General features: G+C 47.1%; 1 protein-coding gene across 4 annotated transcripts in view; it reads left to right on the plus strand.

The window, feature by feature from the left end:
- PRDM16 (PR/SET domain 16) overlaps positions 1–21,386 on the plus strand; it is a 295,903-nt gene extending 274,517 nt beyond the window's left edge. For 2 of the 4 annotated variants that reach the window (XM_039727795.1, XM_039727798.1), the window contains 8 exons: positions 662–749; positions 4,520–4,689; positions 6,615–6,692; positions 12,216–12,385; positions 13,415–13,589; positions 14,078–14,308; positions 16,968–17,142; positions 19,436–21,386. In XM_039727795.1, the coding sequence (XP_039583729.1) occupies positions 662–749; positions 4,520–4,689; positions 6,615–6,692; positions 12,216–12,385; positions 13,415–13,589; positions 14,078–14,308; positions 16,968–17,142; positions 19,436–19,570 (1,222 nt within the window). In that variant the 3' untranslated portion in view covers positions 19,571–21,386. The remainder of the gene's footprint in view (positions 1–661; positions 750–4,519; positions 4,690–6,614; positions 6,693–12,215; positions 12,386–13,414; positions 13,590–14,077; positions 14,309–16,967; positions 17,143–19,435) is intronic. The other 2 variants (XM_039727796.1, XM_039727797.1) reach the window with 2 other exon arrangements.
- Positions 21,387–22,951: the final 1,565 nt, after the last annotated feature.

Below are 22,951 nucleotides of genomic sequence, written 5' to 3' on the forward strand. Positions count from 1 at the left end.
TCAGGTGCTTAAACATGAAATATTTGAGTGGGCCAAGGTGATATCAGAAGAACTCAGGTTTCTGAGCCACTTCAGAATTCTCCCACCAGTCCCTCACTTTTTAAATCGTTGTCCACACGGGCTTGCCAAAGAAACTCAATGCAAATTATGTCTCAGCTGCGAGGGAGGAAACAAATATGAAACACCTAATGATTTCAGCACGCTTGGGGCTGCAGAGTCTGGCCCAGTGTTAACTCTTCAGATAAATGCAAACTCTCAAAGACAATTTTTTTTTCCATGCGGGGGCTGCCTGCTGTGGACCCTAGACCTTCTCCTGCTCAGACAGTTTTACTCTAAATGCAAGGTTTTCCATGACCTTTGACAACAGCAGAGGTTTATAAACCACTGCAGCAGAGCAGGAGCAAAATGTTTTCTTAGCCATAAGCCTGAAGGCTGAAAAAAATACTGCCCAAAGGAGGGGATTGGTGTTCATGTTATTTCCAGTGCTTCCTGCACCCTGCACACAATTGTGGGGCAATTGTGCATCAGAATCTGCAGTGTCCAGGAGAAGGGGGTGTAAGACATTTGTGTGAGTGAGAGAATAACCCTGTGTGCAATTTCAGCACAGTGGGGCTGTGTGGGGCTGCCTGTGAGGTATGTAACCCTCTGTGTTGTTGTCCAGCAGGGTGGAGAAGCGGAAGGTGACAGACCCCGTGGGTGCCCTCAAGGAGAAGTACCTGCGACCCTCCCCGCTGCTTTTCCACCCCCAGGTAAAAGCAGTGCTGATGGAATGCTGGGGTGGAGCTGCTACAAGCTGGGATCACTGGGATCAGGCTCCTCCTCATCCAAGGGCCTGACTGGAATCTCCACTGTTTTCCACTAGTTCCTTCCAGGCACATTTAATTCCCAGTTTGAGGATGGTGGCAGCTGTGCCTTGCTGCTTCCTTTGCATTACCAGAAAAACAGGGATGAGGTCTGGGCAGCTCACAGGCTCTTCCAAAATCCCCTTCCACAGCCCACAACGCCTGCGTGGTTTTTCCTTTGGGAACACCTGGGGGTGTGGTTTGCAGTGGTACAAGGTGGAGAAGGACCGCCCAGCCCCAAGGTAGAAACATTTTCCACCTTCCTGAATTTCCCACATCATGGGGAGTGTGTGGAAGTGCCGGGCAGTGGGCTCAGCTGTGCGTGTGACAGTCCCCAGCTATCCCAGTCCCTCCTGCTGTGCCCAGGCTGGGATCCCAGCTCCGTGCTCCTCATTGTGCTCTCCTTTATATTCACAAGCATTGTTCTCCCCTGATAATGTTTCCCACCTTAGATAAATAACTCGCAGGTTTGTGAAATCTGGGTCCTGGTTGCTTTCACAGCTAAACTTAGTTCCTGCATTGTTTCACACCAGCCTCAGAGTTTGGTTAATAACTTCCCCTGATTTTTCCTTCATCCAGGCTGGATAATGGTGACAGGCTGGCCAGGAACATCCTGTGTTTGTGTGGCTTAGAATAGTGGGGATATCTGCCTGTAAAGAATCTGATAGCAGGGAGGAGCCAGCGTGGCAAAGCAACCCAAGGAGACGATGAGAAACATTCAGACCCCAAGCAGGAGCAAGCTCTGGGTGGAAGGTTGTTAACATTGTTCCTGAAATCCTGACCACGTCCTCTTCCCATGGCAGTGAAAAGATCTGGAAGGCCTGGTTATCTCTAGAAGCTTATCACAGAGAATAGCCTCAAATCCACAATCACTCCAGCCCAAAGCTTCCTGATAACTGATTTTTAATAATGATTTTTAATAAGGCGGGCGCTGTGTTCAGATCACTGGATCTGGAGAGGCGCCGTTCCCATGCTGCAGTCAATCAGCTATTTCAGACACAGCAAAGGAACAGCATTTCTTCCAGAATATTGATTTGTGCCACCAGATCCCCTTCCAGTATTATCATGGAATCTCCAGTATTATCATAGAATCTCCAGTATTATCACAGAACCATGGAATATCCTGAGCTGGAAGGATCATCCAGTCCAACCTGTGCTCTGCACAGGACCCCCCAACAATCCCACCCTGTGTCTGAGAGCTCTGGCAGCCTTGAGGCCGTGACAATTCCCTGGATCCAGCATTGCTAAGAATTCTGGATCCTGACTCTTTTCCTTAGAAATCACATTTTCAGGGTTCCTGCTTCTGCTTTCTTCATTAGGACCAACGTTCCTGTGCCTGGTCAGTCAGAGTCACGTTCTACCCAGGCTTTCCTCACTCCAAACACGAGTCTGGTCTCAGCCTTTTCCTCTGTGACTAATCCCCAGCTCTCTCAGAGTGCCCTCACTGGGATGTGATGAAGCCAGAAGATGTGATAAAAGCGTTCAGGAGATGTTTCCTCTCTCAAAATGAATTTCAGGCAGCTCTTATTTCTTAGCCAGTCGTTGGCAGAAGTTCCTTTGCTCCCTGGGAGTTTTCCTACATTGTCTATTCCAAATGAAACTCTGGACAACATAAATAACCAGTGTAACTTTTTGATAACTTAATGGAAAGCCTTTCCTCACCTGTTAAGTTTCTTTTCTTCCCGCTTTCTGTTTTATTATAACCAGGCAGTTGCTCCCTAAATAGCAAAGTGCCTTTGCCACTGGAGAGGCCGTGGCCAGTGTTTAGAATTTTAAAACCAGCCTACGGCTCTCAAGCCAGCAAATATCTCTGACTAAGTGCCTAAAGAACAGGGCACAACAAAGGAGAGCTCCAGGTACCTCGGCGAAGGGCTGAGAGCTCGGCTCTGAAAGGTCCGGAGAGCTTTTTAACGCGATGGTTTTGTTGCATGACTGGCAGCTGGGGCAGAGCTGGTGCTGTAAATGATCAAGTAACCTTTTCAAGTGGCTGGTGCTAAGTATTACTTACTATTTATCATGGGCTGGGAGCCTCCAGCTAAGGGGCTGTGGATCTATTATCCAGAAATGGGGGTTACTACTCCTCTTTTTTTAAAGCTTATGAATGCTTGTCAGCCCTCACAATGTCTTCAGGGGTGATTAAGACAACTTTTTTTTTCATAGCCATATATTTTTAAACAATATCTTGGCTCTCTTCCCCCTCTGCCCCCCCCTCATCCTTTTAAAGCCCAGTTTAATAAAGTGTAAACGTGCAAAAGGTCAGCCCTTCCTGCACAATCGAGCATCTCGGGGTGATGTATGGCTTCCTACTGCCTTCCGCTGCTCGCTGCCGCCCCGGCTGCCTCCGCAGCTCCCGCCTGTCCCGCTGATGTCAGCGCAGCCAGGAGGCAGCTTTATTGCTGCCTTGTTTGTTTTAGCCCTCTCTTCTGCCCTGGTATCTCCAGAGTGCTCTCAGGAGTGCACGAAGCTGGATGTCGGAGGAGTCGGCATCGTCCTCTGAGCCGCGTTGCTCTCCTGGATTGGATTTCCTGTTGCGCTGTAATGAAAGTAAAAGTGCTGTTCTTTAAGCAGGATTTTTATGCAGATTCATTTTTTCCTTTTTTGCACATGGTCCAGCTTCATTCTTTCCTTTTCTGCTTTCTCCTTCTCCTGTATCCCCAGGGTTTTCTCTTTCTCCCTCTTTCTGGTGTGGTGTTTAATCTTGTGTCTGTGAGAACAAGGCCAAGTCATACAAACTAAATCTGATCAAGCATCCAGGGACATTCTGCTTGGTGTCCGAGCTCCAGGCCTGCATGCCAGCTGCTCCCACCCCAAAGGGATGTGTAGGTGTTGCCTCTCCTGACCACAACTCACCCAGCCACCGCTCACATCCAGGGGTTTAGCTGGAGCTCCCTTTCACTCCAGGAAACTCAGCCACCTCCCACCCATCCTTCCATCACCTTTAGGAGCTGCTGAACCTTTCCTACCCATAATTAAAGTGTTGGCCTCTTCATCAGGCAAGCTCCCTGTGGATCCACTCCATCCTGAGCCTGATCCTAACTCCTCCTCTTCCCAGCTGCTCCCTCTTCACCCCTTCCACCTCTCCTCTCCTCTCCTCTCTCAGCTCCCTGCACAGCCATCACATATCCCTCCCACTTCACTCTGGCCAGAATTCAACTGCTTTGGGCCCAAAACTTCCCTGTTCCCCCTCTCCTGGGCTTGTGTCCCTGCCTGCTCACTGTCCTGTCCTTCTGAGCCCCTAGGATGTTGTAGGAGAAATCAGAATTCCCAAGAATTTGGTTTGGGCTTGGGTACTGAGTTCTACCACAGGTATCTGACCATGGTGCTTAGTTTCAGACTTTTCCTGGTAAAAATGGATGTCTCAGGTGTATTTTGAGATAATTTTTGATCTGAAGTGCTGAAGTAAGCACATGCACACTGCAGAAAATGAACAAGTGCTCATTTCTGGGACCTAAATGCCTGGCTTTGCCAGTTGTGCCTTTCCTGCTTTCTCCATGACCAATACACTACTCCAGTCTTTCCTGGCTGGATTCAGTGGCTCCATTTCCCACTGTGCCTCCAACTTCCAAGTGAGCCAGCACCAGCAGGAGGCTTTGCCCAACCAAAACCGGTGTTTTGTGCATCAGACCTTGCCCTTCCTGGGGATTCCTCTGACAGGAGCTTTGTCCTTGTCCTTGCAGATGTCGGCCATCGAGACGATGACGGAGAAACTGGAGAGCTTTGCAGCCATGAAGGCCGACTCTGGCTCGTCCCTGCAGCCCCTTCCCCACCACCCCTTCAACTTCCGATCGCCGCCGCCCACGCTCTCCGACCCCATCCTGCGCAAGGGCAAGGAGCGCTACACCTGCAGGTGAGCCGGGCATCCCACGGCATCCACACCGAGCCCCGGGGTGTGGAAACATCCCAGGATGTGGAAACACCCCAGGATGTGCATTCCCAGCTGGGCAGCTGCACTGGGCAGCAGCACAGAGAGGAGCAGCTCCACGCCGACATCTCGGCCAGGAGGGAAAATAAGGAGCGGTGGAATTAGAGCAGAGCTGGGATGACTAATTCCCTCTGAAATAGCTTGTTTTGTCTGGTAGGAAATCAGCATCTTCTGTTTGCTTTGTAATTTTTAATAACCTTGGGAGCAGATCTGGAGATTCTCAAGCAAACCCAACTCCCCAGGCCAAGTCTCTGGCGTGCAGCGGTGAACGCCGCCGTTCCCAATGCCAGTCCTGGCTATATCCAACCTCAGCTATGGAAAAATGATTGAATTTTAAAAAACAGCATAGAGGAAACAACTTTTTCAAACTGTTCTATCCACAAAACTCCTCACGTAGCCATCCAGCTCCAAACTGGAGCAGATCAAGGGTATTTAATAATAAACCTCTGTCTGCTGTCGCAGTTTTACCTCAAGGTTCTCTTGGTGGCTTCTGCTGAGGGGATTTTTTTGGGTGCAGAAAGTGGGTACAAGCTTTGGTTGAGGTGTCTTTTATATTCAACTTTACCACAAGAGTTGTGAGCTCAGATTTCAGTTGAGTGTTTAGAAATTTGAGGTTTCTATTTACAAAAGGGACTAAATATAAATTTTAGATGCACACTCACAAGTTAACATTTGAATTTGCATTGCTGGGGAACACTCACATTAACTGTTCATCTTCAGGACAGCTGAAGGTCCCTGAAATAAGGAAAGTCTGCCATGGCTCCCTCTTACAATAGGTTTCATAATCACAGAGTGCAGCCCCTCCTCCTTAGGTCTTTATTTCCCAATTAGTGTTTTTATTTACACCTTTTTGATTTTACTGTGAACTGGATTTATGGGGGAACACAATTCCTTCCTTTATTAATTTCCTACGGCTGCATTTCCTTGCTCTAAGTAGCTGTCAGCCTCCTAACCCATAGGACGGTGCTGCAGCCTTTATCCAGAGAAAATTCTGTGAATTCCAAGGATGAAAGAGCAGATTCCTTTTGATGAGCACATCAACAGGGCTATAAAGGAGATGCAGAAACATCTCAAGTGCCAATCTGCCCAGGCAGCGATTAAACCCTCTGTACCCTGATGCAGGAATGCTGTAGTTAAACCCTGTCTTCAAGTGCCTTGTCCACACTTCCTTTGAACACTTCCAGGGATAGCGACTCCAGCACCTCCCTGGGTATCCCATTCCAACGTCTGACAAGCCTTTCTGTGAAAAAAAATTCCCAACTATCCAATATAAACCTCCTCTGGTGCAACTTGAGGCTGTTTCCTATTGTCCTGTCCCCCATTTGTGGGAGCAGAGCCCGACCCCACCTGGCTGCACCCTCCTGTCTGGGAGTTTAGGAGTGAGAAGGTTCTTCCTGAGCTTCCTTTTCTCCAGGCTGAGCCCTCCCAGCTCCCCCAGCTGCTCCTGGTGCTCTGATGCCAGCACAGTGCCCCTGTGACTGGGGTGGGGGATTTGTCCTCCCCATCAGGGATGAGCTCATGATGTGAGGGCATGAAGGGATTTTGGGAGCGGTGTCAGAATGAGGGGTGCAGGTGGTGCTGTGGCATCTTTCATAGTTCTATTTCCCCAAAGTATCCAGTCTTATTTGCAAGTCCATCCTTTGAAACTTTCTAACTCCATTTCTCTCTCAGCAACGTCCGTCCTCTCCCTTTTCTAAGTCACCATTTCTTATCTCAAGGTTTGCACGCTGTGTGAGCCTTCTGCCAGGCTTGGAGAATTCCCTACAAATCCATCTCCCACAGCATCCAGGGGCTCTCCTGATGGTTTCCTTTGCTTCTCCTGATGGTTTCCTTTGGCTCTCCCTGTCCAGGTACTGTGGCAAGATCTTCCCACGCTCAGCCAACCTGACGAGGCATCTGCGGACACACACTGGGGAGCAGCCTTACAGGTGATGTTGTCCCCCATAAAAAACCCTTTCCCAAACACTCCTCACTCACCACTCTGGTATTTCCCCCCCCTCTCCTTTATAAATCTGTGCCAGCAGAATACCACAGGCCTGGAGCATTACACAGAGTGATTCATAGGGTTGTATATTATGTGTACCAGCCAAAAATAATCAGGCTTGGCAGCTCGAAGATAGACACTTAACTTATATTTAGATGTATGCTGGCAAATGAGGGCTCTGATTTGCAGTGTTGTTTCACACTCACGTTAACCATTCATCTCAAGGACAGCTGAAGGTGCTGAATGGCTCTGAAATTCAGGCTGGTTTGAAGGGCTTGCCAGGACCTTCACTGCTGGGGCTAGCTGGGTTTTTTTTTTCTTTTCTTAATGCACATCAGAGGTGCTTGGAGTAGGGGATCAAAAAAACAAAGGCTTGGGTTTGATTCCTCATGGTCACTGATTAAATTTTTTGGAGTTTTTTTTGGGGGGGGCCTATGAAGTCACTCAAACTTCTACTTAAGAAGTCTAATTATGCATAAAGTAGGAATTAATAGCACATGAGTAGTGTGCTATTAATCCCTACTTCATACATAATATACACCAGGCAAATTCTTTTTATAAAGAGAAAATGCAATACGCAAAAACGTGTTGATTTACCTGCCTTAAAACTGAATTTTGGTAGTTTCTGAGCTTAAATCATGGAGTTTAAAAGGAGAGCTGGGATGGGGGGAGTCACACAGAGTCTCACGTTTGTGAGTGTTTAAGGTAGAAGGCTGAGCTCTTTTCTGTTAGCTGGGGACAAGGTGATGTGATTTTGATGCTTCAATGTGCACAAGGACAGTGTCCCAGCCCAGTGGGTTCTGTGGCTCCTGCCTAAGTCAGGATTTTAAAATCTGAATAAATTTTTTATTCAGATTTTTAGATCTGAATAAAACTCACAAGAAAATACATGTAATATGTGTGCCTGTGTATATAAATAACTATTTCTCATGGAAATCTTTCCCTCCAGCATTTTCTCCCAGCGAGTTACAAGCAGTTTTAAAAAAACTTGGGGGAAAAATGCCTTTTTAGTTAAAATGAAGTCCAGAAATGAGCAAACCTGAAGGAATGATGAATTGAGAGCTTGCTGCAAATCAAGCCTTGTGCTTGCCATGATGTGAGGGAGTGTTTTGCAGGTTGTCAAACAATGGTAACAATTCCATTTCGTTTTGGGTAGCTGATATTGCAGCGTTTCATACACAGCCATAAGTTCACAACAAAGCAAATGGAGCAGTTATTAAATAAAGAGAAACACAAATTTATGAGCAGCAAAAGGCCATGTGGTCAAATACATCACATTTTTATGCTCAGTTTAACCTAAGAATTGACTCTCCCACATTGTAATCCCTGCTACGCTGAGAATCACGTTTATTTTCCATCCAGCATTTTTAGTGTAGACATTAGGTAAATTAAAAATACACCACCACCCCCCAAAGCAGACATATATTTTGGATTATATCCCTGCTGTGATGTTTGGGGTTGTGTTATTTGATATTCCTGTGTGCTCCCTGTCCACTGCAGCTCTCACTCCCGATTATTCCGAGATCTTTAGTTCGGTTTTCTTCCAAAAAAGGAGACTTGCAACTTAACAAAGGTTAGGAAAATAAAGATTTATTTGATCTGGTCTTCTCCCAGAAAATAGCCTGTGTGGGTTTTTTAGAGGTCTGACTCCTGGACAATGTTGCATTCTAACAGCACTCCGGAGAGCCGGGGCTGCGTTTACAGACGAGCTTTAATTATCATTGATTTGCTTTTCCTCTCAGAGAACTGAGATTTGCAGCTTTGGCAGCCAGACTTATTTTGAAAGCTTGGTTTTTAAGTGCTGACTTCAGGCAGGTAAAAGGAGGTTGCTGATTTTTCAGTGTTTTATTGTTGTCTTCTTTACAATTTTGTTTTTGATTGTTTAATTTGTTTTTTTACCCTATAAAAATATTTTAATCTATAATAATTTCAGTATTAATCCAAATATTAATTGCTTTGTTCTTAAAGACAACAGGTTAGAAAATAAGGTGGTTTGGATTTGATTCCTGATAATCACCGATTAAATTTTTAGGACTTTTTTTTGGGGGGGATATGAAGTTACTCAAACTTCTACTTAAAAAGTCTAATTATGTATAAAGCAGGAATTAATAGCACATGACCAATAATGAGGCAAATTCTTTTTATAAAGAGAAAATGCAACATGTTTTCTGAAGAGTGAGAAATACCTGGTGATGCACTTCCTAAAAATAAAATTATTTGAAAATGCTCCGAGCCCCTGTGCCCTACAGTGAAATTCAACATGTTTCTTTTCACTTTTGTTTTTGTTTCTGCACCAAACCTGAAAATCTGTACTATGTATTTCAGAATTCAGAATAAAAAGGTCCTTAGAGGCCTCATGTCCTGTTGTCTGCATTAAGCTGGAACTCACAGGCACAGCTGACATCTACCATGGCATTTAAATTGCACATAGTTCAATAAATATTGAAGCTATTTCTCATTTTTTGATTTTCAAAATGCAGCCTGAGCTCACCCCTGCTAAAAATGCACTTGGGGCTGAGGAGTCACTCAGAGAGGGAGTTGCTATCCATGTTTTTTTTTTTTGTTTTTTCCTGCAATTCTGCCTCTCCAGCTCACACTGATCAGTGCAAAACTTCATGAGAGGCACTGGGGAAATCCTCCCCACGTTCCCAGGGTTGGCTCCCTGCTTTGGCCCGTGTTGTCCCAGGTACCCGAGCTCCTGCAGCTCCCAGGATCTCCTGTCAGAGCTCCCCAGCTCCAGCCCTGGCTCCTTCCTCGCTGTCCCTCCCTCCCATTTGGATGTTTTCAGCCTTTCAGCTGATAAGGGAGAAGCTTTGTGGGGCTGTTTGCAAAGCAAACACCGCTGCCTTTGAGTTTTATTCTTCTCCTCCCTCACTCTTCACCCCTCTCCCTGAATTTCAGCTGGTTCCTCTGCCTGGGCCATTTATTTAGATTAAAACCAGCAGAGCTCCCAGCACTGACCCCTCTGGGACCACAAATAACGCCGGACATCTCCCTCATCCCTTTGCTCCCAGGCATTCCCTGCTCCTTCCCAGTGCCCCTCTGGTTCCTATTTTTTTAACAAGCTCTTTATCCCGACCCTGCATCCACATAGCTCATGGTTAGGGCCAGGACCTGTCACAGGGAACTTTTCAAAGGCTTCCTGAACATCTAAATAAATGGATGTGGAGGAGGCCAGGTCGTTCCTGCCTTGAGTTGTTGTTAAATGTCTGGAGCTGCTCCTGGCAGGGACAGCCAGGCTGGGAACATGGGTTATCCTGGTGCCCACTGTGCCAGGTATTCCCTGTGCCAGGCACTGGGACACACAAAAAAAGGGTTTTTTAGGAGCTGGTGAGTGCAGTCAGGGAGAAAAAAACGTTGGCATCATCAAGGATGAGAAGGAAGCTGGATAAACCCACTCATGAAAATCTCATGGAATATCAGGAATATTGGGATATTGGCAGGTTTGGGATATTGCAGTTTGCTGGAGTGCTGAACAGGAATGTGAGAGCAAATTCCTTGGTGCTGGAAATCCCTGTTTAACTCTCTGTACAGATTGTTCTTGATAAATCTCTGTGTGATTGTTCTTGCTGATGTTCAAATAATTTATTGTTTTCTAGAGTTATTTGGGGGTTTTTGGGAAAAAAAAAAAGAGGAAAACTAAATACTTCAGGTCTGGAAATGCTGTGGTTTAAAAATTTTACTCTCTGCCTTGCTTAATCCTAATAAAAGCCCATTATTTGAAATATCTTTATTCTTGTTGGAGATTTAGCAGTAGGAAATTCGGAGGTGGACATGGAATCCATAAACATTCAGCAGGAGAGAGTGTTTCATAAATGTATCCCCACTTTTTCCAAAAATAATATCGATTTATTTTTAGAGACCGAATAAAAATCCCAGCTGGAGCACATCTGGAAATGGGGCGTGTGTGTTTCACAGCAGGGATCTTTTCCACTCCACTGTTGTGTCTGTAGGGAAGAATCCCATGTCCTCTGTGCCCAGGGACATCCAGCTCCATCCTTGAGTGAGGCAGGCATGGGGTAAGCCTGAGCACATCAGGAGCTGCTGATACTCCCAAAATCTCCATCTCCGTGTTCTGGAGTGCTGGGGGAGCTCTGGCACAGGCTGCCCCATGCCTGGGAGTGTCCAAGGCCAGGCTGGACAGGGCTTGGAGCCACCTGGGATAGTGGAAGTTGTCCCTGCCCATGGCAAAGATGGCACTGGAGGGGTTTAGAGTCCCAAAATCATTCTGGAATTCCAGGATTCCCATGGAAGAGTAGCTCGGCTCCGTGAGGCAGACGATGGGTTAGAGGAGCTCAGAGTGGATTTATTCTGGAATAAATCCAGAGTCCGGAGCCTGCTGGTGTGGATTTATTCTGGGATTACAAGGGTTTGGGAAGAGCTGGAATTTTGGAAGCGTCCAGGATTTGCGGAGCTCCGCAGCAGAGACAGATTCTGCTGCTCGTGGGTTTTGGAAGCAGAGCCGTGGGGGAGCAGCTTTGCTGAGGTACAAGTGACGTGTTTAAAGGGAGATGGAAGGAGGGAATCGGAGGATTCGGGCAGGAATGAGGTTTTCAGGAGTTTTAGACCCAAACTCTCCACCGCAGCTCGGAGCTGCCACCTTCAGTCCATCAGCGGCTCCCGCTCTGCGCTGGGAGCTGGGAGCCCTCACCACCACCCCGAGCAATTCCGATTTATTTGGAGGGAATCTAAACCCGAAAAAGGGAGGTGGTGGCTTTGAAGAAGCCCCCAGCCCATCTGCCGTGGGTCCTGCAGAGACTGAGCTCAGAGAGGGAACATCTCCTCACTCAGCAGCTCCCCTGAACAGCCTGGCTTGGCTCCTTGCATTCCAGGTTTTCATCAAAAACCAGATTTTCACTCCTAGGAGTAAATCTTACCCTGTTTGGAAAGGATGGTGGATTTCTTTGCTATAAGAATAGTTATAATGACCTTTAAAGCCATGCTGTAATCCCTGCATGTCCAGTACCACAAGGAATTCACAAATAAAGACGGAATTTTCTGTGTGTCCAGCTAACTGTCATGCAGGGATTTGCCAGTTCATAACTATTTTATACATTTCACCTCCCTTCTTTCTTCTTCTGTCTTCCTTGTCCTCCCTCCTCAGCCATATTTCACCTGATTCCTCTCAAAAAATGTGGAAGGAATAAATCCACCTCTCTCTTTCCTACATTCATGCATGGAAAAGTAATTATTTTGTTTCAAACTCTTATTTATTTGGACGACTTCCTAATTAATCCTAATCCTTTCTTTGTGCTCCTTGAGTAACAATAATATCAGATTTGTCTGGGATGATTAATGCTTTGTGCTTCCTTCAGCACAATCTTTACTCCTGAGTAAAGATTTATAGACCAACATTTCCTGGGGTTTTGATAGTCAGATTTTTCTCCCTTTTTTTTTTGTTGTTTGGGGTTTTTTTTAAATTTTTCTCCTCACGTTGCATTCTTTGCCATCTGCTGTTGTTTTCCAGGTGTAAATACTGTGACAGGTCATTCAGCATTTCCTCCAACCTGCAGCGGCACGTCAGGAACATCCACAACAAGGAGAAGCCATTCAAGTGCCACCTGTGCAACAGGTGCTTTGGGCAGCAGACCAACCTCGACAGGCACCTGAAGAAGCACGAGCACGAGAACGTTCCAGGTAGGGAAACACCCTGGGGACCACTGCAGGGAGGAGACTCCATGGTCTTGGCCCTTGGGAAGCCTCGCTGGAATGCCCCGTCCCCCTAAGGATGAGTTTGGAGGGTTGTTTGTAGGGGTTTTTTTTGAAGTTTAAGAAAATAAAGAGGTTTTGACATAAGAAAATGAAAGGAAGGAGTTGCTGTGATGAAGCCAAGTAAGTGATTTCCCACCATGGGTAAAAAGATGTATGATGGAAAAGTTGTAGGCAACTCGCTGGAATGCACTGTCCCCCTAAGAATGAGTTTGGAGGGTTGTTTGTAGGGGTTTTTTTTGAAGTTCAAGAAGATAAAGAGGTTTTGACATTAAAAAAAAATGAAAATAAGGAATTGCTGTTAAGATAAAAAAATGAAAAGAAGGAATTGCTCTGATGAAGCCAAGTGATTTCCCACCATGGGTAAAAAGATGTATTACGGAAAAGTTGTAGGCAAACAGCTCTGCAATGGTTGTTAAATTGTGGGTATTGACCCTAAATGCCAAATATCACCTGTATTTTGGTCTGGAAAACACAATTTTCCTTTGGGATCTTTGCTAGAATGTTTCAGGTAGGGAAACACCCTTGGGACCGCTGGAGAGAGGAGACTCCATGGTCTTGGCCCTTGGAAAGCTTCACTGGAATGCACTGTCCCCCTAAGGATGAGTTTTTAGGATTGTTTTTAGGTTTTTTTGGAAGTTCAAGAAGATAAAGAGGTTTTGACATTAAAAAATGAAAGGAAGGAATTGCTGTGATGAAGTTGTAGGCAAACAGTTCTGCAATGGTTGTTAAATTGTGTGTATTGACCCTAAATGCTAAATATCACCTGTATTTTGGTCTGGACAATCTTCCTTTGGGATCTTTGCTCCACGACTTTCTTCTTGAGTGTTAAACAATCAGTATAAAGTGTGAATGCTGTTGAGAACATTCTTACTTCATGTTTCCTCATAACCCTGGCCTTGCCACCACCTGATGGAGTGTCCTGTTGTCTGTCCTGTCCCTGCTCCTGCCCCACAGTGAGCCAGCACTCCGGAGTCATCACCAACCACCTCGGGACCAGCGCCTCCTCCCCCACCTCGGAATCAGACAACCATGCACTTTTAGACGAAAAAGAGGATTCCTATTTCTCGGAAATCAGAAATTTTATTGCCAATAGCGAGATGAATCAAGCGTCGGCTTTAGCGGATAAAAGGTAGGCAAGGAAATAAAATTATCTGCTGACAGGACAGGCATGAACAATGCAAGAGGGAATTCAGGCTGCCTGGTAGAAGCTTCCTCCTGCTGTTTGCTCAAAGGGAAATTGTTGGAGGACTGAGCCCAGAGAAGGAGGAAGGCTGCTTGTCTCACAAATGTTAATTTTAAGAGATGAAAAACCAGCATTTAAATCCATTTTTATACCTCAAAAAGCCTGGGGGCTGGTGCATTCTCAGTGTGCTCATTGACCCTTAGGAACAGTGAAGGGTGATTTTTAAATGCCTAAAGCACATTGATTTTCTTCTTTGTTACATTTTAAATAATATGTACATGTATATAAATGTGTCTCTGTGTTCATATCTCTAGATAACATTATCAAAGTCTTGCATTCCAATGGGAATACACGACTGAAACATTTGCCATCTTTTTTTTCCCACTTCTTTCTTCTTCTTCTCCTCCTCCCTACCCTTCAACCAAACATTTCAGGCCAGAAATCCAGGATATTGATGGCAATTCCCAGTGCCACGGACTGGCAAACGAGAAGACAGAAGATGTGGACGATGAGGACGAAGAACTGGAAGAGGAAGATGACGACAGCCTGACTGGGAAGTCCCAGGACGAGACGGCGTCGCCCACGGCAGAGCCCCGGGGAGCATTCGAGGATGAGGAGGATGAGGAGCCCACGTCTCTCACCATGAGCTTTGACCACACCCGAAGGTGAGGGGGCCATTCCCGGGGGGCTCAGCCCCCTGCCCGTGTCCGTGGTGCATCGTGAGTGCTGTGGGTTTGTTCTCCAAGCCATGCCATGCCTCTGGTTGGATTCAAACCTTCACTCCAGATTCCATTTCACCATTTTTGGGGGGGACATGAGACAAGTGGACTGCAAGGAGAGGCTGGAATGACATCCAAGGCTTGAGGAGTCTAAACAGGAGAACATACCTAAAACCTGGACTGTTCAGGGTATCACAGCTCAGCAGATGTCGTTTTTCTCTCCAAAACTCTGGTCAGGGCAAGGGAAGAGGAGTCTAGAGCAGGAGAACAGACACAAAAGTTTTCAGGGTACCACAGCTCAGCAGATGTCGTTTTTCTCTCCAAAACTCTGGTCAGGGCAAGGGAAGAGGAGTCTGGAGCAGAACAGATACAAAACCCAGAGTGTTCAGGGTACCACAGCCCCACAGATGTTGTTTGTCTCTCCAAAACTCTGATCAGGGCAAGGGAAGAGGTGTCTATGCAATGCCTTTGGTGCTGCTGTGGCCCTTTGAGTTGGAGCAAAAATATTCTTGGAGCTCTGGCAAAAAGGGGATTGTGCCCCTCTGCCCTGCCCAGGTGAGACCCCACCCGCAGAGCTGCCTCCAGCCCTGGGGTCCCAGCATAGGAAGGACCTGGAGCCCCTGCAGAGAGTCCAAAGGAGGCCCCAGGATGGTCAGAGGGATGGAGGAGCTCTGCTGGCAGGAAAGGCTGAGGGAACTGGGATTGTCCAGCCTGGAGGAGAGAAGGCTCCAAGGTGACCTTCTAGTGCCTGAAAGAAACTACTGGAAATATGAAGGGAGACTCTTTCCAATGGCCTGGAGTGACAGGACAGGGGGGAATGGATTTGAACTGAAAGAAGAGAGATATAGGTTTGATCTTTAAGGAAAATCCTTCCCTGTGAGGGTGGTGAGGCCCTGGCACAGGGTGCCCAGAGCAGCTGTGGCTGCCCGTCCCTGGAATTGTCCAAGGCCAGGTTGGACAGGGCTTGGAGCACCCTGGGATAGCCCATGGCAGAGGGTGAAATGAGACGATCTTTTAAGGTCCCTCCCAACCCAAACCAGATCCCATTATTCTATAAAAAGTGAAGGACTTTTCCCCCAAGATCAAGCCATGTCTGAACACCTTCAGAATGAAAGATTGCTGCACACAGCACAGGCTCAGCTCTCTTTTTGCTGCAGCTTGCCCCAGTTTCTGGGGGTATTCCCAGCACAAACCACACAACACTGAGTGATGCCTTCCTCAGCTTAAAAGCACTGCTGGTTTTAGTGCAGAACTGTCACCGAAGGCTAATTAATTATTATTTTACTATATTATACTAAGTTACAGATTATATATATATTTATATAAATATATATAAAATACATATTTTACTTTATTACACTATATTATTCTATATTATATTACATTTAAACTGAATCTGCCAAGCACTCCACTGCACAGAATCCCATGACTGTTCTGACAGTCCCAACACACACAATGGGTGTGAATGACCCAATGGGTCAGTGAATCAAAACACCCACACCAGAATCCAATTCCCAATTCCCTTCAGGTAAACAATCTTCCACGATGCATTCCACTTGTGAACAAATGTTGTGTCTGGTGTTTCATGTGTGGAGACGCGAGGCTTGACTCTATGCTCTTAGAAGGCTGGTTTATTTTCTTATGATATATATTATATTAAAATACTACATTAAAACAGTACTAAAAGAATAGAGAGAAAAAGATCATCATAAGGCTAGAAAGAACAAGAATATAAAACATAAAATCTTGTGACTGCTCACAGCCTTGGCACAGGTGGCTGTGATTGGTCATCAAGTGAAAACAATCCACATGGACCAATGGAAGATGCACCTGTTGCATTCCAGAGCAGCAGATAGTTATTGTTTACATTTCTCTCCTGAAGCTCCTCAGTCCTCAGGAGGGGAAAAATCCTAGGAAAGGATTTTTAATAAAATATCATAGCTACAGATAACTTTTTTACTCATAACACCAGGAGAAGACCAGGGAATGCAAGAAGCCTAGACTAAGGAGCTCCTCTGTCTCCAAGCTGATCCAAACCAACAGACCTACTCAGATAAGCACCAGGGGACCACAGTGCACGCACAAAGGAGAAAAGTTCAAAAGTTCACGGCACAGGTGGCTGTGATTGGTCATCAAGTGAAAACAATCCACATGGACCAATGGAAGATGCACCTGTTGCATTCCAGAGCAGCAGATAGTTATTGTTTACATTTCTCTCCTGAAGCTCCTCAGTTTCCCAAGAGGAAAAAATCTTAGCAAAGGATTTTTCATAAAATATCATGGCTACAAACAAACACAGGAGCAATAAATGAGATAATTGTTTTTCCCTTCTCTGAGGTTCAGAGAATACAAATCCCAGAAATGTCTTGGCAAGTTGTGCCTTGCTTTTCTCCGTGAAGAGAAACGTGGTGACACAGAGCCTCAGACAGAACCTGCTGCTTGTTGCTTTCCACTTCCTCCTCACTCCTCCCCATGCCATGCCGTGTCCGTGTCCGTCTGTCCATCCCTTCACGCATGTGGCTGGTGAGCCCCCGTGGGTGGTGCATGCAGGCTGTGGGCCAGACGAGCTAACACAGGTCACCCCTTCCCCTGGTCATTGGTACAGGTGTATTGAGGAGGACGAAGCCGGCCTGTTAGATTTGGAGCAGATGCCGAATTTTGGGAAGGGGCTGGATCTCCGCAAAGCGGCCGAGGAAGCATTTGAAGTTAAAGATGTGTTTAATTCCACCTTAGACTCTGAGGCAATAAAACAGACTCTGTACAGGCAGGCTAAAAACCAGGTGGGTATATCCAGAACCTTTTCCTAGCTTGCCACCAGCGTGTACAGCAGGATTAGGGAGCAGCTGGCCTCCTCCAGCCAAGGGTTATTTTCCCTTTCCAGTGGGTTATTTTCCCCTTCCAGAATGTTATTCCACCTTTCCAGTGGGTTATTTTCCCCTTCCAGATTGTTATTCCAGCTTTCCAGTGGGTTATTTTCCCCTTCCAGAAGGTTATTCCCCCTTTCCAGCAAGAATTCTAGCTCATACATTAATGTGTCTTGTTGCAACTAAATTGAAATAGAGGAGGAAGGGAGTGGGCATCACCTTTAGATGGATTTATCTCAGCCTGTGCAGTGAGAACGGGGCTGTGCAGGCAGAGAGAGGCATTTGTGTGTTTTTATCTGTCTGTATAAATGTTTCTATATCTCCTTATTTATTTATACTTTGGGGTGGCTCTTTTGTTGGTAACCACTGAGGTTTGGTCTGCAGAAACAGCAACAAAGTGCCCTTGGGTTTGATTAAAACAGGTGTGAAAGACAAGAATATATCCAGGACTTGCAACCCAGCATGTCTAGAGGGTATCCTTGTTTATTTCCTTGAGTTCTAAAAGTAAACCACAAAATGGAAAAGAAAAATCCCAGCCCTGTGAGCAAGACCAGTTTAGACCCACCAAACACCATCAGAATGGCATCTCAGAATTACTGGAGCTCTGAGATAAATCTGGAGGTTTGGGGCAGGTCTGTGTGTGCTTTCTGCTTTTTCATTAGCCAAAATACCCAGACTGGGTTTATGGAGTTCATCTCTTGATCCCTCCACGAGGATTCTCACAGAAGAACTGTTCAGTGAAGTTACCTCAGCAGGCTGGGCTGGAGAGAGGACACAGCCCCTGCTGGGGAATGAGAACAGCTCCCACCTCAGCAGCCCTTTCTAAATTGAAATAGAGGAGGAATAGAGGGTCCTAAAGCAACAGAATTTATCCCAAAATCTATTTCAAATGCCCAGCAGAGCAGTAGCTTAATGCAGCCACCACACAAAACATGATTTTTAAATTAGCATCATCCAAAACTTGGGAAATGTTTTTTCCTCCTCCATAGTGGGTGCCAGTAGTGAGGCTGGGGAGGGGCTGCTGGAAGACAGAGCACAGCAGTTTTTTGGGGTGACACCCATTTGAACACAAGCCACTTGCCTGACTCTGCCCTGTGTCCTGTCACTAACATCCCAAATGCACTAACTCTTTGGGAGCAGCTTGCTCTTTTCCAATGTACCACCCTGGTACAGCCTGTGCTTGGATGGGAAAGGCATTTTTTGGGTTTTGACTCTGTTTTACACTTGAATCACAATAAGCAACTTAAATAATTTGACCCATCTTTTGGCAGGTAATATAAAACCTTGGTGTGAGCAGCACAGCACTCCTTTGGCTTACTTTTAAGCAATTTTAGAAGTGTGTGTCCACAAAACCCAAAAACTGTACTTCTTCCCTGAGGCAGGGTGGTGGGGAGGGTGGGGACCGTGTGCTCCTCTTTTTCAGGCCATGGTGACAATGACATTGGTTTTCCCCTCTGCTGTATGAGGCTCTCATCTGCCTGAGCCCTCACATCACTCGTGTGGGCTGAGAAAGGGCACAGAGAGGTGTGTGAGGCAAATCTTGTGTCCTGCTGGAGGGAGAGCAGCCAGGTTACACAGAACCAGCAGTTTGTTAGAGGACAAACAAATCTCACTGCATTTCTCTCACCAGACACCTTTGAGGGTTTCACTGCAGCAATAAACCCACCCTGACCACACTGGTCATGCCAGTGAGAATTCCACATCCCTAAATATCCACGCTGGCATCACCAGTGGGGTCACGCCAGGCATCAAGTCAGGATGAGCAGCTGCTCACCACTTCCCACTGGGCATTGCTGCCCCATTGCCAGGGCACCGCTGCCCCAGCCCAGCCTCACTGACGACTGGGAATGTAATTTTTTTTAAAAAGAAACCCCAGTATCGGCTGCTTTCTTCTGGGAGCAGAACCTGGAATCATGTGGAGGTTTGTCACAGAGCACAGGCAGTGCAGGATGGGTTTGGTCCTGTGAAAACCAGTGGGAATGACGGTGTCTCCTGACTGTCCCTATAAACCATTAGGTAAATTAAAAATACACCAATGACAAATCTGGTTTTTTGAGAGGTGGGTGCCATCCCAGAGCGTGGATGTGAGTTGAGCCCAGCCCAGAGGATGCTGCTGTTCCTGGTGGGCAGGGTTAGGTGGTGCTGTGTTTTACACAACGTTCTCCACCCTGTTTTCTCACTGGTGCCCTTGCATCCCTCTCTCCCCCAGGCTTATGCAATGATGCTGTCCCTGTCTGAGAACGCTCCCCTCCACACGTCCTCCCAGAACTCTCTGGGGGCTTGGCTGGACATGGCAGGAGCAGCTTCAGAGTCGGGGACCTTTAACCCCATCAACCACCTCTGAGAGGTCCACAAGGCACTGGCCAGAGCCCAGGTGAGGCAGTGGTGGTGCTGCAGCCATCCCAGCAAAATCCCAGCGAGCAGAAGATGGATGAGAGGGCCTCAGGGAGTCGTCTGGACTTTGGGCTGAGAAGGAAACCTGTCACATCTGACCTACACGTCCTGCATTTTTATCTCTCTAGAGTTTTCCTTTCTAATTTATCACAATGAACCTCTCCCAAACTGGATAACCCTGAAGCAGCCCCAGGATTTCACAGCCTGTAGGAATAGCATGAGCAAGACACGAATTGCAACAGGGCAATCAAAGATTGGCCCCTCCAACCTTCCAAACCAGTGTCACTGAGCCAGCACAGCCTGAGCAGGAGCGACAGCTTGGAACCACAGGGCAGCATTTCCTTCCCATCCAGCTGCATGGTGAAGCACCAAGGGAAGAGAGCCAGGTGTGACCTGTCCCCGCTGCAACTGTGACACAGCCACTGGAGTTATGTCAGGGAAAGGCAAACTCAACGCACTTAACTGACCCCCACAAAAGAATTTGGAATTCTGTACTCCCACAGAAACACCATCCTGTCCTTTGCTCCCAGCAAACACTGGCACAGTGCAAAGCTCCTCCAAGGTGAGGCCACGTTGCCTGCAGTCCTCGTGAGCCACATGCAGCTCCCAGCCTGGAACAGTGCTGAGGCTGGGGTGACAGATGTGTCACACGGACATGGATGGTCCCCTGTGCCCTGAGCGAGGCTGGGAGAGCTCCCTGCCCCTCCTGGTTCCTGTGGGAGTGCCTGGGACAGAGCCAGCATGGTGGAACTCCTGGAAATGCTTGGATTTGCCTAAGAAGAGAGGTCACAGGGTAAAGCTCTTCCTGGTTGTGCATAAGGAAACGTGTGCTGGGCAAACCCAGGGCAGCTCAGACACATCTGCTCATGTGTCAGGGTTTCAGGGTGACATCACCCTGTGCTGATGGTATCTGTGGCACAGATCTCTGATTCACACCGTTGGTTTGGCCTGGTTTTCCCTCTGCACTGCCTGCTGCTGCTTGGCCTGTAATTTAAGTAGAAAGATGAACATTTCCATGCTCCAGCAGCCTCAGGGGTGCAGAACATGGAGATAAGAATCCAGCTGTCTCTCTGACTAAAACTTCTCATAGAGATTTTATGAGTGATTTCCAATCACTTTCAAACCTCATCTTGTCTACTGATACACAGCAGCCTCCACAAATCCTGGGGGCTTTGTGCTGTTCTCTGCTGCAATTCCCAGCCTCTGTTGGAGCAGGGAATTTGGAGATGACATTCCTTTTGGGAATGGTTGGGAAAGCCATGGAAAAGGGCAGATGGAGGGTTCTAGGCCGGTCTAGTGTGGGAAGCCTCATTCCAGCAGGCCAAAACAATGGAACAAGCTCCCTGAGCAAAGCAGAGTCAGAGTTGGGTGTGACACCTTTGCAAGTCAGCTTTGCACCCAAGAGCACATGTGAGGCTGATTTTGGGGAGCCTCAGAGTGCCCCCCCAGGAAAGCATCCAGGGTGGCTTTGGTACAGAGGGAACAAAAGGTAAATTAGCAACAGTGTGTTTTCCCAAGAAAATTTACCCTCCCTTTTTTGGTTTTCCACAACATCCTGTGAAAGTGCCCAAGGCTCTGAGAGCACCAGGCGGTGTGACCGAGCTGCTTCATGTATTTGCACAAAGCTCCTGGGTAGGAGAGCCAACCCTGCCGGAGGAATCCCGGCTCTGTGGAGGAGAGGGACAGCCCTGTCCCATCCCATCCCGTCCCATCCCATCCCATCCCATCCCATCCCATCCCATCCCATCCCATCCCATCCCTCCCATCCATCCCATCCCATCCACCCCATCCCATCCCATCCCATCCCCACAGGCTGCAGCACAGCCCTGCCCAGGCACTTGGCCTTTAAATTATTTCCACAGGGGCCAACTGAAAATAATAAAAGAATTGTTTCTTTTCCTGATGGAATTTATTTTAATCTGTATATAACTTGTCATTTTGGGCTAATTCCTTTCTTATTTTATTTCTTCCTTAACAGTATTTTTTTTACATTATCTATCATTCTTGTGAAGAAATCATGTTAATACAAGTATGTAGTGAAGGACCAAAATCGTGCTGTTGAGGTTGGATGTTGGACAAGCAGGGAGCAGGAAGGTTTTGTCCATGTGCCAAATGATCCCAGTCAGTGCTGCCAGTGGTGCTGCTGATCCCCAGACAATCATCCCTCAGCTCCCCTTTGCCTTGAGGCTCCTGGGCCATTACAGGAAGGTTCCAGTGACTGGGAGCAGCACAGGAGGAGGAGGAGGAGCTCCAGGAGAACATGGGAACAGCCTTAAACTTGGGGATGGATCCATCCTGTCCCATTCCAGCTGCAGCTCCATGACTCCTGGCAGCTGTTTGGAACAAACCACATGTCTGAGCATCTCTCTGCCGTGCTGGAACAGGGTCTGTGGGCAGCAGTGAGTGTTTGTGTGCTCTGACCATGGCTTGTTCACCCTTGAAGAAACCTCAGGGCAGGTCAGCATTGCACTCCACAGCATGGGGAGGTGACAGAGCAGCCCAGGGAGTGGCATTGAACTGGACACCAAATGTGGGCCAATACTAAGGAATGCAAGTGTTATTGTGCGGATTTATTTGGGATATTTATAGTTTCCCTGTCCCTTTCTCATCCCTGCTGCCAGTTGTGTCATTTCTCCAGAAGCAGTTGGTCAGGTCCTTGCTCTGACTTAGCTCACACTGTTGCTGTCCCCCTCCTCAGGCTCATCCTGGCTCTCCATGGATCTCCTGAGGGCCCCTGGCAAGGATAGGGAGGTATTATCCAGCCAGAGATTGAGGACATTAAAAATATAGGGTTTAAAATCATGATTTTTTTTTCTTTTCATATTTCCTAATTCAGTTTCTCCCCATTTTCTCTAGCTTGTGTTGTAGAATCTCCCGACTCCTCTAATTTAGCACTGATTACAAGTTTCAATTTTCCCCATTAAGATAAAGAAACAGGAAGCCTCACTGAACTTTTGTTGACCTCTACCTTTTGTTGGCTTGCACTTGGAATGTGCTGTAGCTCACAGCAGGTGTGGAGGTTCCATTTGCTGCTTTAGCAGAGAATCTCACCTTTTCAAGGCTGCTTCCTGAGAGGTTTGTTGTCCAGGATGCTCTGCTAGCAGAGCACTGCTGGCTTCCCAGTGCTGGGGAAGCTCTGGGAGCTTTGGTGAGACATGGAGCTGTGGTGGGACCTGCTGGGATCCAGGGCAGGTGAGGGTGGCAGGGATGGGAAGTGGCTGTGGTGTGTCCAGTAGCCAGGGCACTGCTCCAGGTGTGGTTTAAACCCAGAGCTTTGTGTAGGATCTATTTATTTAAAGTATTTTCACAGCTGTAACAGCACAGAGGAGAG

This window comes from Passer montanus, unplaced genomic scaffold (genome assembly GCF_014805655.1).
Source record: "Passer montanus isolate IOZ18808 unplaced genomic scaffold, ASM1480565v1 scaffold62, whole genome shotgun sequence".
In the NCBI taxonomy this organism is placed as follows: Eukaryota; Metazoa; Chordata; class Aves; order Passeriformes; family Passeridae; genus Passer; species Passer montanus.